The sequence below is a fragment of the Lethenteron reissneri genome, unplaced genomic scaffold (assembly GCF_015708825.2).
Source record: "Lethenteron reissneri isolate LAM-NWPU_2019-01 unplaced genomic scaffold, ASM1570882v1 scaffold_211, whole genome shotgun sequence".
Taxonomy (NCBI): Eukaryota; Metazoa; Chordata; class Hyperoartia; order Petromyzontiformes; family Petromyzontidae; genus Lethenteron; species Lethenteron reissneri.
In genome coordinates, this window is record NW_026891733.1 from 1 (window position 1) to 15789 (window position 15789).

The window sequence follows — 15789 nt, forward strand, 5'->3', positions numbered from 1 at the left end:
TCACCAGTGACTCACGGCCTACCCGTACCTGTACCCAGCCGCACCAGGGTCGCAAACGGGTACCGGGTAGGGTACGTGGTATCAGGTACCCCGGTTGCGACCTCTGCTGGGGAAGTCGGAGATCGGACCGCCGTTCTGTCCCCCTAATGATGGCGATAGGTGTGACGCTGCAGGTTACTTTTGTGATGCAGTTCAAGAGCGATTTGTTAACGCGGGCCCATTGGGGCAGACTCCCAATCCACCACCACCACGTCCACCTCAACCAATTTCATCTCCAACTCCTCCATCACCTCCTCCTCTGCTTTCTCCCCGTTCACCAGTCACTGTTCAGAGTTTGGTAGTCTGAGAGATTCAGAAATTTGATGGAGTTGTTTATGGCCGGACGCTTCAGGTGAATCTTCATCTCCGGCTCTCTCCTCTCGGAAGCTGTGGGGGAGAGAGAGCGACATAAGGGAGAGATAAGGGAGAGTTAAGGGAGAGATAAGGGAGATAAGTCGGTGTTTAGTTTGTTTGTCCTGAGCTAATAGGTTAGTAGGTGAGTGAGTGGGTGAGTGACTAGGTGGGTGAGTGAGTGAGTAGGTGGGTGAGTGAGTAGGTGAGTGAGTGAGTAGGTGAGTGAGTCAGTAGGTGAGTAGGTGAGTGAGTGAGTAGGTGGGTGATTGAGTAGGTGAGTGAGTGAGTAGGTGAGTAGGTGATTGGATGAGTGAGTAGGTGAGTGAGTAGGTGGGTGAGTGAGTAGGTGAGTAAGCGGATGAGTGAGTGAGTGAGTAGGGTGAGTGAATGAAGTGAGTGGGGCAGTGAGTAGTTGGGTGATTGAGTAGGTGAGTGTGTGAGTGAATAGGTGAGTAGGTGAGTAAGTGACTGAGTAGGTGAGTATAGACTGACTGAGTGGGTGAGTGGGTGATTGCGTCAATGAGTGGGTGAGTGAGTGGGTGAGTGAGTGGGTGAGTGTGTGAGCGAGTGGGTGGGTGAGTGAGTGGGTGAGTGAGTATGAGTGTGTTGGTGAGTAACTGAGTGGGTGAGTTGGTGAGTGTGTGAATGTATGGGTGGATGTTAACTACCTCGGCTGTACGCAGGAGGTCGTGGGTTCGATCCCAGACCCGAATGCTCATGGTGGCTATGAGATGTTCACTACCTCGCCTGCTACGCAGGAGGTCGTGGGTTCGATTTTGAGATGTTCACTACCTTGCCTGGTATTCAGGAGGTCGCGAGTTCGATCCCGGACCCTGACAATGCCTCCCACTGTACGTTTGGAGTCTGCATCGCTCTCACCCGTGGCGGTCACAGCGTGGATTCGATCTCCAGGTCCTCATCCGGATTTTTACCCCCTCCAAATTTAGAATTGGCATCACCGTGCATTCAGCTGCATTTGACTGCTCTGATATGTCTGCCTTACCTGGTACAATAAAACATATAGTGTTGCTGTAGTGTGGGCCTCTGTGGGTCTATATTGGTCTATGTGGGTCTCTATGGGTCTCTGTGGGCCTCTATGGGCCTCTATGGGCCTCTATGGGTCTCGGTGGGTTTCTGTGGGTTTCTGTGGGTCTCTGTGGGTCTCTGTGGGTCTCTGTGGGCCTCTATGGGTCTCGGTGGGTTTCTGTGGGTTTCTGTGGGTCTCTATGGGTTTCTGTGGGTTTCTGTGGGTTTCTGTGGGTTTCTGTGGGTTTCTGTGGGTCTCTGTGGGCCTCTGTGGGTTTCTGTGGGTCTCTGTGGGCCTCTATGGGTCTCGGTGGGTTTCTGTGGGTTTCTGTGGGTCTCTATGGGACTTTGTGGGTCTCCGTGGGTCTATGTGGGTTCTCTGTGGATCTTTGGGTGTCTATGAATGACTATGGGTCTCTGTCGGTCTATACAAGTTGCTGGATCTCTGTGGGTCTCTGTGTGGTCTCTGTGGGTATCTGTGGGTCTATGGGTCTCAGTGGGTCTATGGGTCTCTATAGGTCTCTGTGGGTCTCTATCGGTCTCTATGGCTCTCGGCTGTGCATCTCTGGGGGTCTCAGGGGGTCTCTACGGGTCTCTGTGGGTCTCTGTGGGTCTCCGTGGGTCTCCGTGGGTCTCTATCGGTCTCTATGGGTCTCAGTAAATATCTGTGTGTTTCTGTAGGTCTCTATTATTCTATAGGATTATCTGAATCTCCAAGGATCTCTGTGTTACCACCTGGTAACATGAACACAGCTTAATTTTGGTTTAGCACTTTACTTAAAACAAATTAAATTAAACTCTTTGGTTATTTCGGTAAAGTCATGAGTCTATGTTGTGTATCTCTCTCTGCTTGTGTGTCTGTCTGTGTGTCTCTGTGTGTCTCTCTCTGCTTGTGTGTCTGTCTGTGTGTCTCCGTGTCTGTGTTTTGTCTCTCTCTCAAATTTAGTTCTACCCAATGGCGGTTGCTTGTGTTGCAATCAAAACTTCGCAATCGATTATTAAATATATTTTCTTTCCACGTGACTTTACCGACTGAACCAAAGAGTAATTCCTGCAGTCACGAAAGCTTCAAATCAAGATTGAAAGTAGAGCAATGTCTTGAACTACCACCAGGCATACTCACAGTGAAACCTTGGTAGAACGATTGGATTCAAACCGGTGCTGCTGATCCCCTTCTGTCAGACAGAGCGGGGAGGAGAGAGGGGAGAGGAGGGAGGGAGAAAGACGACAATGACGATGATACACAACACACTATACACTACACTACACACTATACGATACACTATACTATACACTACACTATACACTACACACTACACTACACAGTACACTACACTATACACTACACTATACTAGACACTATACACTACACACTATACACTATACTATACACCACACTATACACTACACTATGCACTACACACTATACACTACACTATACACTACACTATACACTACACACTACACACTACACTATACACTACACTATACACTACACTATACACTACACATTACTATACACTAGACTACACTATACACTACACTATACACTACACACTACGCTACACTACACACTACTATACACTAGACTACACTATACACTACACTATACACTACACTATACACTACACTACACTACACACTACACTACACTATACACTACACTATTCACTACACTATACACTACACTATACACTACACTACACACTACACAGTACACTACTATACACTACTACAATACGCTCCAAAATGCACTAAACTATACACTACACTATACACTTTCACTACACTATACACTACACTATACACTTTCACTACATTACACACTACACTATACACTACACTATGCACTTCATGGATGTCTCTGTGAGCCAATCGCGACAGCACCACAACTCACCGATTTCTGTGCACCTAGTCCAAGCTTCTTCTTCAGCTCCTTGCGAACCTGGACAGAGAGGTGGAGAGAGGATTAGACATTAGTGTCTATGGGTCTCTGTGTGGTGGTGATGAGTCTATGGGTCTCTGTGTGGTGGTGATGAGTATATGGGTCTCTGTGTGGTGGTGATGAGTCTCTGGGTATCTGTGTAGTGGTGGTGAGTCTATGGTTCTCTGTGTGGTGGTGAGTCTATGGGTCTCTGTGTGGTGGTGATGAGTCTCTGGGTATCTGTGTAGTGGTGGTGAGTCTATGGGTCTCTGTGTGGTGATGAGTCTATGGGTCTCTGTGTGGTGGTGATGAGTATATGGGTCTCTGTGTGGTGGTGAGTCTATGGGTCTCTGTGTGGTGGTGATGAGTCTATGGGTCTCTGTGTGGTGGTGAGTCTATGGGTCTCTGTGTAGTGATGAGTCTATGGGTCTCTGTGTGGTGGTGAGTCTATGGGTCTCTGTGTGGTGATGAGTCTATGGGTCTCTGTGTGGTGGTGAGTCTATGGGTCTCTGTGTGGTGATGAGTCTATGGGTCTCTGTGTGGTGATGGTGAGTCTATGGGTCTCTGTGTGGTGATGAGTCTATGGTTCTCTGTGTGGTGATGAGTCTATGGGTCTCTGTGTGGTGGTGATGAGTCTGTGGGTCTCTGTGTGGTAGTGATGAGTCTATGGGTCTCTGTGTGGTGGTGATGAGTCTATGGGTCTCTGTGTGGTGGTGATGAGTCTGTGGGTATCTGTGTAGTGGTGGTGAGTCTATGGGTCTCTGTGTGGTGGTGAGTCTATGGGTCTCTGTGTGGTGGTGATGAGTCTGTGGGTATCTGTGTAGTGGTGGTGAATCTATGGGTCTCTGTGTAGTGATGAGTCTATGGGTCTCTGTGTGGTGGTGAGTCTATGGGTCTCTGTGTGGTGATGAGTCTATGGGTCTCTGTGTGGTGATGGTGAGTCTATGGGTCTCTGTGTGGTGATGAGTCTATGGGTCTCTGTGTGGTGATGAGTCTATGGGTCTCTGTGTGGTGGTGATGAGTCTGTGGGTCTCTGTGTGGTAGTGATGAGTCTATGGGTCTCTGTGTGGTGGTGATGAGTCTATGGGTCTCTGTGTGGTGGTGATGAGTCTGTGGGTCTCTGTGTGGTAGTGATGAGTCTATGGGTCTCTGTGTGGTGGTGATGAGTCTGTGGGTCTCTGTGTGGTAGTGATGAGTCTATGGGTCTCTGTGTGGTGGTGATGAGTCTATGGGTCTCTGTGTGGTGGCGAGTCTATGGGTCTCTGTGTGGTGATGAGTCTATGGGTCTCTGTGTGGTGGTGAGTCTATGGGTCTCTGTGTGGTGGTGATGAGTCTCAGGGTATCTGTGTAGTGGTGGTGAGTCTATGGGTCTCTGTGTGGTGGTGAGTTTCTGGGTCTCTGTGTGGTGATGAATCTATGGGTCTATGTGTGTACATGTCTATACAAGTGTAATGCGAGCGTAAATGGGGTTGCTGCTGGACTCTGGCCCAATCACAGGACCTGGGGTATTGGGGGCGGAGCCCGGTATGGGGGGCGTGTGGGAGGGGCCGCCGTTCACCTCGGCAGCTCCAATGGGAAGCGAGGTGAATGGAGGTGGAGCCAGCAGGGCAGTATGGGAAGGCCGGATCTGACGATCCGGAAGGGAGGAGTCAGGGTCACGTGGGAGAGAGGTTATAGGGGGGAGCCCGGAAGAGATCGGGGCCATCTTCTTGGTTCTTTCGGTAAAGTCACGTAGAAGGAAAGTAATAAAATAATAAAAATAAAACTCAATAAAATAAAATAATTTTCACGACGTTTCAGCTACAACGCAAGCAGCCGTCTTCAGGTGAAGAATGAGACACTGCCAAGCTAGGAGCTTATATATACGCTGGGTTGGAGGTGCAAGAAGAGCGCCTTAACGCATTTTCCATGAATATGCTAAATTCCTCTTGATATGCACATTATTTTTGTTAAGGCGCTCTTCTTGCACCTCCAACCCAGCTTATATATAAGCTCCTAGCTTGGCAGTGTCTCATTCTTCACCTGAAGACGGCTGCTTGCGTTGTAGCCGAAACGTCGTGAGAATTATTTTATTATGTTTTATTTTTATTATTTTATTATTTCCCTTCTACGTGACGACTTTACCGAAAGAACCAAGAAGATGAATCCCTGCAGTCACGAAAGAAGCTTTACATCGAGATCAGGGCCAGTTGATGGAGTGAAGAAGCGGGACCACGTTGGGTGGCCGCCGCGCCATCAGCCACGTGGCTGATGGGGCTTTGGCACACCGTCGGAGACGCTGGTCCCTTGTCAGGTGGTCCTGACAAGGAGACGCTGGTCCCTTGTCAGGACCAGCGGGGTGTGAGGACGAGTGGAGGAGCTGAGGAGGGAGCGCGTGTGCGCGGGGCGCGCGTGAGACAACGCTGGTTCGTGGAAGAGGCCAGCGGGGTGCGGAGAAGAACTTGAATAAAAGGCAAGCGGAGACCAGCAGTGCCTGACGGAGTCTTTTATTACACTGGAGTCAGAAGTGGAACGAGATGTCAAAACATCTCAAGAAAAGGAATATACCTGCACCATCTTCAGAAGACGAAGAGAACCTTCCTCCGGCGGTGGGGGTCCCGACCATGGAAGGCGTGGGCAAAGTGGCGGCGAGCGACACGACAGGAGTACGAGATGTCGTCAGGGCGGCCGGGCCGTCTGCGTCGACGGGCGCCGAGGACGGCTGGCGCCACGTGGCAGTCCAGCTTGATTCGCTGCGGGCCGTTCTGCTGGATTTCGTCACCCTGGTGGCGCCAGCGATGATGCCGGATCGGCCACGCGGCGGGCCTTCGAGCGGGGAGCCTTCGGGTGGGGCGGAGCCGTCCGCCATTGGGGCCTCTGCGACGCTTCCCGCCCTCTCCGACACGTGGCAGGACGCCGCCATTTTGGGTGTGGTCGCGGACGAACGGCTGGAAGCCGCCATCTTGTCGCCGCCGCGACGGGAAGCTGCCCCCATCTTGAACATCGCGGCGAAGAGGCGGCCGTGCGCTGCCATCTCGGAGGCGCCGCGTGGTGTGCATCCTGCTGCTGAGCAGCTGTTTTGCGGGAAGGAGCCGCAAGGAGAGGGCGCCGACGCTGCTGCTGCCGTGGCGGGAGCACCCCCGTCCTGGCTCATGTGCAAGACACCGGAGCAGTCGCGGAAGGACGTCGCGCTCACCGTCCGAGTTCTTCGAGGCGTCTCAAGTCACCACCCTGCCGTCCTCTGCTCGCCGCCGCCCCGGGCGAGTCGTGACGGTGTGTTGTCTGCCTGCAGCTCTGCTTGCGATTGTGCATAATGTACGACCTGTGTGGAACTTTGCTGCTTGTAATCGCGATATGCTGACTGCACGTACTGCATAGACTGTCTTTCTGTATGGATACGGAGTGGAGTGCATTGTTTGACCATTGGGTTCGGGATTGTTATTAGTTGTGCGTACCTGTTCGGAAATTGGTCAATTCGGGGGGGACCCTCAAATTTGGTTGTATGGGTGTTCGTGCACACGAGATTGCATGTGTGTTCATAGGAAATTGCGAGTGTTGAGGGATGAGGGCGTTGTTGGTGGCTCTGCCGTCAAGGGTGATGTGGCCGTAAATTGCTACCAAGTGGCGTCGCTCTTTCCGTTGATTGCATGCGGCCAGGGGTTGCATTGCGAGTTGGTGTGTATGAGCAATGTGTCTTGGTCAACAGTGGGTAAAAAATTCCCCCGATACGACTGCTGTGCGCAGCGAGCTGCGACTATGCGTCGTATCGTTGGGGGTTGTTAACACGTGACAGGGGATGTGTGTTGTGACCCCCAGCAATGGGCAGCTGGGGTGCACGCATGGGGAAATCTGCCGACGTGGTCGCACGTTGGGCCGCCATTTTGGCTAGCGCGGGAAATCGCGGGGATGCGCTTGGCGCAGGGGGCCGCCATTTTGTGCGTGCGGGGGAAAACCTCGGTGGGGCGCTTCGCGCGTGCCGCCGCTATTTTGAGTATACACGTCGAGCCGCGGGGATGCGGTTACGGATATCGTCCCTTGACTCTCGTGTTGCGCTCTAACTTGTGTGCGTGCGTTGCGTGTTGTGCGCAATGCTGGCGTGTTGGCGCCCATCGGGGTAACAGGAGCATAGTGGCCCGTGTCTGACTACATTGCACCAGCATTTTAGGACAAAGATGCTGGCTGGGTTCTATTCTGGGGGAAATATTTCACCAGTATACGCCTGCCATTGTTGAGTGGGTGATGCAGAGTTGTGGTCACATCGGCCTATGGCCGATGGCTGACCTGACAGCCCGGAGGCGAGACACTCCGTGGTATGTCTCAAACTATTGGGCCATGTGCTCATATGGCTCGGGGAGTCGGGGTTCCGTCATGCGGTGGCAGACTGTGAACCTGGTGGGCCGGGGGCTCACGGAATTCAGGAGTAGAGGTTTCGTTACGTTGCAGCGAACGGGGAGACCTGGCTCACATGGGGCGGGGATTCCCCTTGTGGGTCCTCCAGCGGGAAGGGACGCGGACTTGTTTCCGCTCTGGGTTATGACGTTATTGAATGTATAGGGGAACTAGTCCTGCAGATCCTATTCAGGGATATGGATATTGTGGGGGTTCAAGCGATTGGAATATGGCCTAGGTTAGCGGAATGCGACGGGTCCGGGGTGATTGCTAGGACGGCAGTGAGGACACATGCTAAACAGCGGGTTCAGCCTATTGGTGAAAGTAATCCTAAGTTGTTCAGAATGCGTGTTGGGGAGTGCGACTCAATATCGTCAAGATGTTGGCGAGGGAACATTGCCCCGTGGGGGGGGGGGGTCGATGGGGTCTGGCCTTGCCAAGGGATGAACCTTCCCTTGTCTGTAAAGCATCAGACTATAAGATGCTGGGGTGTGTCCATTGGTGATGGGATAGTACGGGATGGAGCGTGGCTGAGTCGTTGCCATGTGCCATTGTCTCGTCCCCGAAATTGCACTGGCCGAGTGTATGGCCAGTCGACGTTGCTGTGGTTGGACGACCACGGTGCGGGCGAAGGCAAGTAAAATGTTGCCGCTGGGGAGCGTAGCTCTCTCCACGCGAGGGTATGCGGCCGGGGGCTGTGTTGAGAGTGACAGTGGGTAGATGCTGTGTACGTGAGATGTCTGTGCTGGTCCTCAAGGGAGGACTGCTGATGGGCAAGAGCAGGAACATTTTTGTTGTCACGTGTAAATAATATTTTTTAGTTAAAATGTAAATACTGGGACATCCAGCGCATCGATTTTTGGGTATTTATTGCGGTTCTCCTTACGGGGGGCGGATTTAGATCATCTCCACTACCCTGGGGCCGGGTTGCTGTCGTGTACGACATGCGGATGTGCGTTTCGTTGTGCTGTGCCTCAGGGGGTTGGGTTCTCCTTCTCGTCACAGATCTTCGGCGCCTGCCACACTGGGTGTTACCGGTTGTGCTAACCGGATGTGGACTTGAAGGGGGAGTGGAGCGCCTGTTCGTCACTCCTGCTCTACCAGTTGCTCTCTGAAGTTGGACTTGAGCCAGGCGGTTGGACCAGCAACACGGACACGCTCTAAGACACCGCATTCCTGGTTTTTGCGCGTCGGCCGTTCTTGCGTGTCGGTTACCGTTGTTGTGTATTGCTTTCCATTCCTTAACTCTTTCTTGCTTGTTGTGCGGAGGACGGGCCGGTGTTCCGTACCGGATCCAGATCCCTTCCCTTTCGTTAATTGTGTTGTCGTTGTACTTTCCGTTGGGTCTGGGGTGATTCCTGATTGAGATGCCGTCGCTCGCATTATTTTATCCTGTTGCAGCCGGGACGGCTGGATTTTTCATCAGCGAGCGTAAATGGGATTCTGCTGGACTCTGGCCCAATCACACGACCCGGGTATTGGGGGCAGAGCCCGGTATGGGGGGCGTGTGAGAGGGGCCGCCGTTCACCTCGGCAGCTCCAATGGGAAGCGAGGTGAATGGAGGTGGAGCCAGCAGGGCAGTATGGAAAGGCCGGATCTGACGATCCGGAAGGGAGGAGTCAGGGTCAAGTGGGAGAGAGGTTATAGAGGGGAGCCCGGAAGAGATCAGGGCCAGTTGATGGAGTGAAGAAGCGGGACCACGTTGGGTGGCCGCCGCGCCATCAGCCACGTGGCTGATGGTGCTTCGGCACACCGTCGGCCAGCGGTGTGCGCAGCGGGGAGGAGCGGAGCGACTAACGGGAGAGCGCGTGCGGGGCGCGCGTGAGAAGGAGCTGACGGAGGAGCGTGCGGGGCACGCGAGAGGAGACGCTGGTCCGTGGAAGAGGCCAGCGGGGTGCGGAGAAGAACTTGAATAAAAGGCAAGCGGAGACCAGCAGTGCCTGACGGAGTCTTTTATTACACATGTGTGAAGGTGAGTCTATGGGTCTCTGTGTGAGTCTATGGGTCTTTGTGTAGTGGTGGTGTGTCTATGGGTCTCTGTGTAGTGATGCATCTATGGGTCTCTGTGTGTACATGTCTATAACAAGAGTGAAGTGTCTATAGGTGAGTGAATTGTCTTCCCTTACCTCTTTGTCGAGGAGGCAGTTAAAGATCAAGATGAAGAGGCCCTGGGGGCGAGAAGAACAAAGACAAAGGTCCCCCGCGTAGCATTAACAGACCGTAGTGGCAAGTACTGCTAGCGTAGCGTGTGGCACACAGAGGCGCACACGCTGACTTGGAGGTGATGTATGTATATCACACCTGCCGGGTACTAGTCTATTGATGGCCTTAATCTAATAGTAGTAGGTTTTTACCCTTTCAACTGGTACAAAACTGACACCTTTATACAAGGCATCATGTTTGCAATAACCGCAACACAAGCAGTCAAAATGCAATCACGTTCGCACACGCGACCCAACCCCCAACGCGACAGCGCAAATCAACAACAACAACAACCACAAACAACAACCTACAATTCTAGATTTGAAGCTTTCGTGACTGCAAGGATTCATATTCTTAGGTTTTTTCGGTAAATTCACGTAGGTAAAAAAATTAACAACTCTTGGAACCTCCGAATTCAACCAGTCTACACTACAAAGGATCATTGCTAACAGCGTGCTTCAGCCGCACCGAACCTCACAATATTATTAATATCCAAGGCCTACCTTGACTCCTCCCACCCTCAACCAGTATATATACAAGGACTGTTTTCTTGGGATGTCTCTTTACTTGATACAGCAATCATGCTGTGACGGTTCCACCTGAAGACGGATGCTTGTGTTGCCTCTGAAACGTCGTGATTTTTTTTTACTTTTATTAATTTTAATTTTAATTTTCTACCCACGGTGACTTCACCGAAAAAACCCCCCACAAACAACAACCTACAACAGCAACTTCCCACACCTGCAGCGAGTTGAGGATGGCGAAGAGGTAGTGCAGCGCGAGGCTGGCCCTGCCCTCGGCGCTGAACGCGAAGATCCCAAGCCCCCACGTGACCCCGAGCAGCGGCGTGAGCACCCCGACGCTCCGAGCGACCAGCCGGACGTTCACGTCGGGGCTCACCGAGAAGCCGGCGCCCACGGACCTCCTCCGCGCCACCGTGTTCACGACGACCGCGAGCGCGGCGATGTTGGCGGCGAGCACGGCGAAGGCTGGCACCACGAAGGCGAGCAGCGTCCTGCCGCGCTCCCAGTCGAGCCAGCAGGCTCCGTCGCGCAGGTAGGCCCCGCGTGGGTACGTCGCCGCTACGGCCACCGCGGCGATGACCGCCGGGGCCCCGTAGCCGACGGCGAAGGCCGCGGCGCGAAGGCTTCGGGCGGCGAAGCGTTCGAAGACGACGACGACGACGTAGACGAGGAGGAGGCCTTCGCAGAGCATCCAGAAGAAGAGGGCCAGGTAGCCGAGGTGGACGAAGAAGGCGGCGGCCGTGCAGAGCGCGGGGCTGGCGAGGGCGGCGGGAGAGGCGGCCACGATGAACCAGACGTCGGCGAAGAGGAGCGACGTGCACACGTTGACCAGGATGAGGTGGCGGAGGCGCGTGTTGGAGCGCCGGGAGGCGCGGCCGCTGGACACCGACGGGCGCCAGGTGATGGCCTCGATGGCGAGGACGGCCACCAGGGACGCGATCGAGAGGCCGACGCCGACGTAGGAGATGATCGAGAGGGTCGGGTCGTTCACTAGGTCGTCGCCGGGGGAGATGAGGATGGAGAAGGAGGTGGTGTGGTTGCAGCGGCAGGAGAAGGACGTCGCGTTGTCGGTGGGGACGGTGGGCGTCAGCTGGCAGCCTACGCCCGACCAGCCGCCCCGCCCGTTGTTATACTGGGGGGTGGGCAGGGCCAGGAGGGGGGGCAGGGGGGGGAAAGGGGGCGGGGCAAGGCGGGCATGAGGCACGGCAACGATACGAGAGCCCGACGGGGTGGCTAGATAGACGTTGACGACCTCGCCTGGTACGCAGGAGGTCGTGGGTTCGACCACTTACCCTGACGCCCCACGCTGGCTAGGAGATGTTTACTACCTCGCCTGGTACACGGTGGCGTCATGGTCGGGATCGAACCCACGACCTCCTGCGTACCAGGCGAGGTCGTCAACGTCTACCTAGCGTGTACCGTGTGTGTCGTCATGCCCCCCACACCACCCACCACCACCACCCCCACCAACACCCCCACCAACACCACCCCCCACCACCACACCCACCCCCACCACCACACCCACCCCCACCACCACACCCACCCCCACCACCACCACCACCCCCACCACCACCAACACCACCCCCACCACCACCCCCCACCACCACACCCACCCCCACCACCCACACCCACCCCCACCACCACACCCACCCCCACCACCACCACCACCCCCCACCACCACCAACACCACCCCCACCACCACCCCCACCACCACCCCCACCACCCTCCACCCCCACCACACCCACCACACCACCCACCACCCCACCAACACCCCACACCCACCACCACCACCACCCCCACCACCAACACCATCACCCACCACCCCCCACACACCCACCCACCACCACCACCACCACCCCCACCCACCACCACCCCACCACACCACCCCCACCACTCCCACCACCACCACCACACCACCCCACCACCACCACCACCCCCCACCACCCCCACCCACCACGCCCTCACCACCCCCACCACCACCCCACCACCACCCCCACCACCACACCCCCACCAACACCACCACCCCACCAACACATCACCAACACCACACCCACCACCACACCCACCACCCCACACCACACCCCCCCACCCCCCCACCCCCACCACCACCACCCCCACCACCACACCCCCCCACACCACCACCCCCACCACCACCCCAACACCACCACCCCCACCACCACCACACCACCACCACCCACCACCACCACCCCACCACCCCACCACCCCACCACCAGCCCACCACCTCCACCACCACCCCACCACCACCACCACCACCACCACCCCACCACCCCCACCACCTCCAACACCACCAACCCCCACCACCTCCACCACCACCCCCACCACCCACCACCACCCACCACCACCCCACCACCCCCACCACCACACCACCACCACCCCCACCACCCCCACCACCAGCCACCACCACCACCAACACCACCACCACCACCCACCACCACCCCCACCACCACCACCACCTCCAACCACCACCCCCACCACCACCACCACCACCACCCCCACCACCCCACCACCTCCACCACCACCACCCCCACCACCACCCACCACCTCCACCACCACCCCCACCACCACCACCACCACCACCCCCAACCACCCCCACCACCTCCACCACCACCCCCACCACCACCACCACCACCACCCCCACCACCCCCACCACCCCCACCCCACCACCAACACCCCCACCACCCCCACCACCACCACCACCACCCCCACCACCACCACCCCCACCACCACCACCACCACCCCACCACCCACCACCTCCACCACCACCACCCCCACCTCCCCCACCACCTCCAACACCACCACCCCCACCACCCCCACCACCTCCACCACCACCCCACCACCACCACACCCACCACCACCACCACCACCACCCCCACCACCCCCCACCACCACCACCACCACCCCCACCACCCCCACCACCTCCACCACACCACCAACACCACCACCACCACCACCACCCCCACCTCCACCACCCCCACCACCACCACCACCACCACCACCCCCACCTCCACCACCCCCACCACCCCCACCTCCACCACCCCCACCACCACCACCCCCACCACCACCACCACCACCACCCCCACCTCCACCACCCCCACCACCCCCACCTCCCCACCCCACCCACCACCACCACCACCCCACCACCACCCCCCCACCACCACCCCACCACCACCACCACCACCCACCACCACCACCACCCCACCACCACCACCACCACCCCACCACCCCACCACCACCACCACCACCCCCACCACCCCCACCACCACCACCACCACCCCCACCACCCCCCACCACCACCACCCCACCACCCCCACCACCTCCACCACCACCCCCACCACCACCACCACCACACCCCACACCACCCCCACCACCTCCCACACCACCCCCACCACCACCACCACCCCCACCACCCCCACCACCCCCACCCCCACCACCAACACCCCCACCACCCCCACCACCACCACCACCACCCCCACCACCACCAACCCCCACCACCACCACCACCACCACCCCCACCACCTCCACCACCACCACCCCCACCTCCCCCACCACCTCCAACACACCACCACCCCCACCAACCCCCCACCTCCACCACCACCCCCACCACCCACCCCCACCACCACCACCACCACCACCACCACCCCACCACCCCACCACCACCCACCACCACCCCCCCCCACCCCCCACCACCTCCACCACCACCACCAACCCACCACCACCACCAACCACCACCCCACCTCCACCACCCCACCACCACACCAACCACCATCCCCACCTCCACCACCCCCCCACCCACACCCCCACCTCCACCACCCCCACCACCACCACCCCCACCACCACCCCCACCACCACCACCCCCACCATCCACCACCCCCACCCCACCACCCCCACCTCCACCACCCCCACCACCACCACCCCCACCACCCCCACCTCCACCACCCCCACCACCACCACCACCACCACCACCCCCACCACCACCACCACCCCCACCTTTGTGTCCCAGAAGGTGCAGTTGACGACGTTGCCGCTGCCATTGATGGCCACCGTGAGCGGGAAGCGCAGGACGATGTCCGTGACGCCCGTCCCGTTCCTCGGGTTGCTCACGACGGTGCTGAGGATGTGGCTCCGCACGGAGCCAGCGGAGCCAGCGCCGCTGCCGTTCAGGTCGGGGGTCAGCCGGAGGGGCAGGACTTCAGCCAGAGTCCTGTACGCCCCGCCCACACGCCCCACACACAGACACACGCATGCACACACACAGACACACAGACACATACATACACACACACACAGACACACACAGACACACACACACACACAGACACATACATACACACACACACACAGACACACACAGACACACACACACACAAAGACACATACATACACACACACACAGACACATACATACATACACACACAGACCCACACACATAAACAAAGAGACAAAGATCCCCCGTATAGCCTTAACAGACTGTAGGGGCAAGTGCTGTTAGCGAGCACCTATGTAGTGACATAGGACGTCACTACTGTGTCGGCCCGTACGAGGGCTGGGGCCCCAAGGGGGTGCTGGGGGATTACGTGGTGGAGGGTCCCGGACCTTCCCAGAGGTGGGGAAAGGGAGGCGTGGCCTGTGAGTGAGTGGCCGAGTGGCTGAGCGAGTGAGTGGCTGAGCGAATGAGTGGCTGAGCGAGTGAGTGGCTGAGTGAGTGAGCGAGCGAGTGGCTGAGTGAGTGGCTGAGTGTGCGTGAGTGAGTGAGTGGGTAAGTGGGTGAGTGAGCGAGTGGCTGAGTGAGTTAGTAGATGAGTGAGCGAGCGACTCACGTGAAGAGCATGCTCACGACGTAGGTGCCGCTGCCGCCGCCGTCGTTGGTGACGTTGTTCAGCTGCTCCTCACCGATCGTCACTGCAGTCTCCCCGGCGACTCCGTCGCCCGCGAACACCTTGGAGTAGTTGCCCCCCTGGGCGGCGCCGGCGCTGGCGAGGACGGTGCCCAGCAGCTGCACGTTGGCGCTGGTGATGTTGAACGTCGACGGGACTTCGGCACCGGCACCTTCGGGGGGGGGGGGGGGGAGGAAAATCGGTGAGCGGGAGGAGAGGGAGGGGGGGTGGAGGAGGAACGTGCAGGAGATGGTGACTGCCTCGCCTGGTAGGCAGGAGGTCGTGGGTTCGATGTTGAGATGTTGACAACATCGCCTGGTTTACAGGAGGTCGTGGGTTCGATGTTAACTGCCTCGCCTGGTTTACAAGAGGTCGTGGTTTCAATCCCGGACCCTAAAACCACGGTGGCTAGGAGATGTTAACTACCTTGCCTGGTATGCAGGAGGTCGTGGGTTC

General features: G+C 57.2%; 1 protein-coding gene across 1 annotated transcript; it reads right to left on the reverse strand.

Annotated features, from left to right (window-relative positions):
- Nucleotides 1-149: 149 nt before the first annotated feature.
- Nucleotides 150-15505, reverse strand: LOC133339707 (adhesion G protein-coupled receptor F5-like; the record flags this gene model as incomplete). Its single annotated transcript, XM_061547860.1, has 7 exons — nucleotides 150-426; nucleotides 2543-2594; nucleotides 3317-3364; nucleotides 9838-9879; nucleotides 10655-11569; nucleotides 14446-14659; nucleotides 15277-15505. Coding segments are annotated over 7 exons (1613 nt in total), but the record flags the coding sequence as incomplete, so codon positions are not given.
- Nucleotides 15506-15789: the final 284 nt, after the last annotated feature.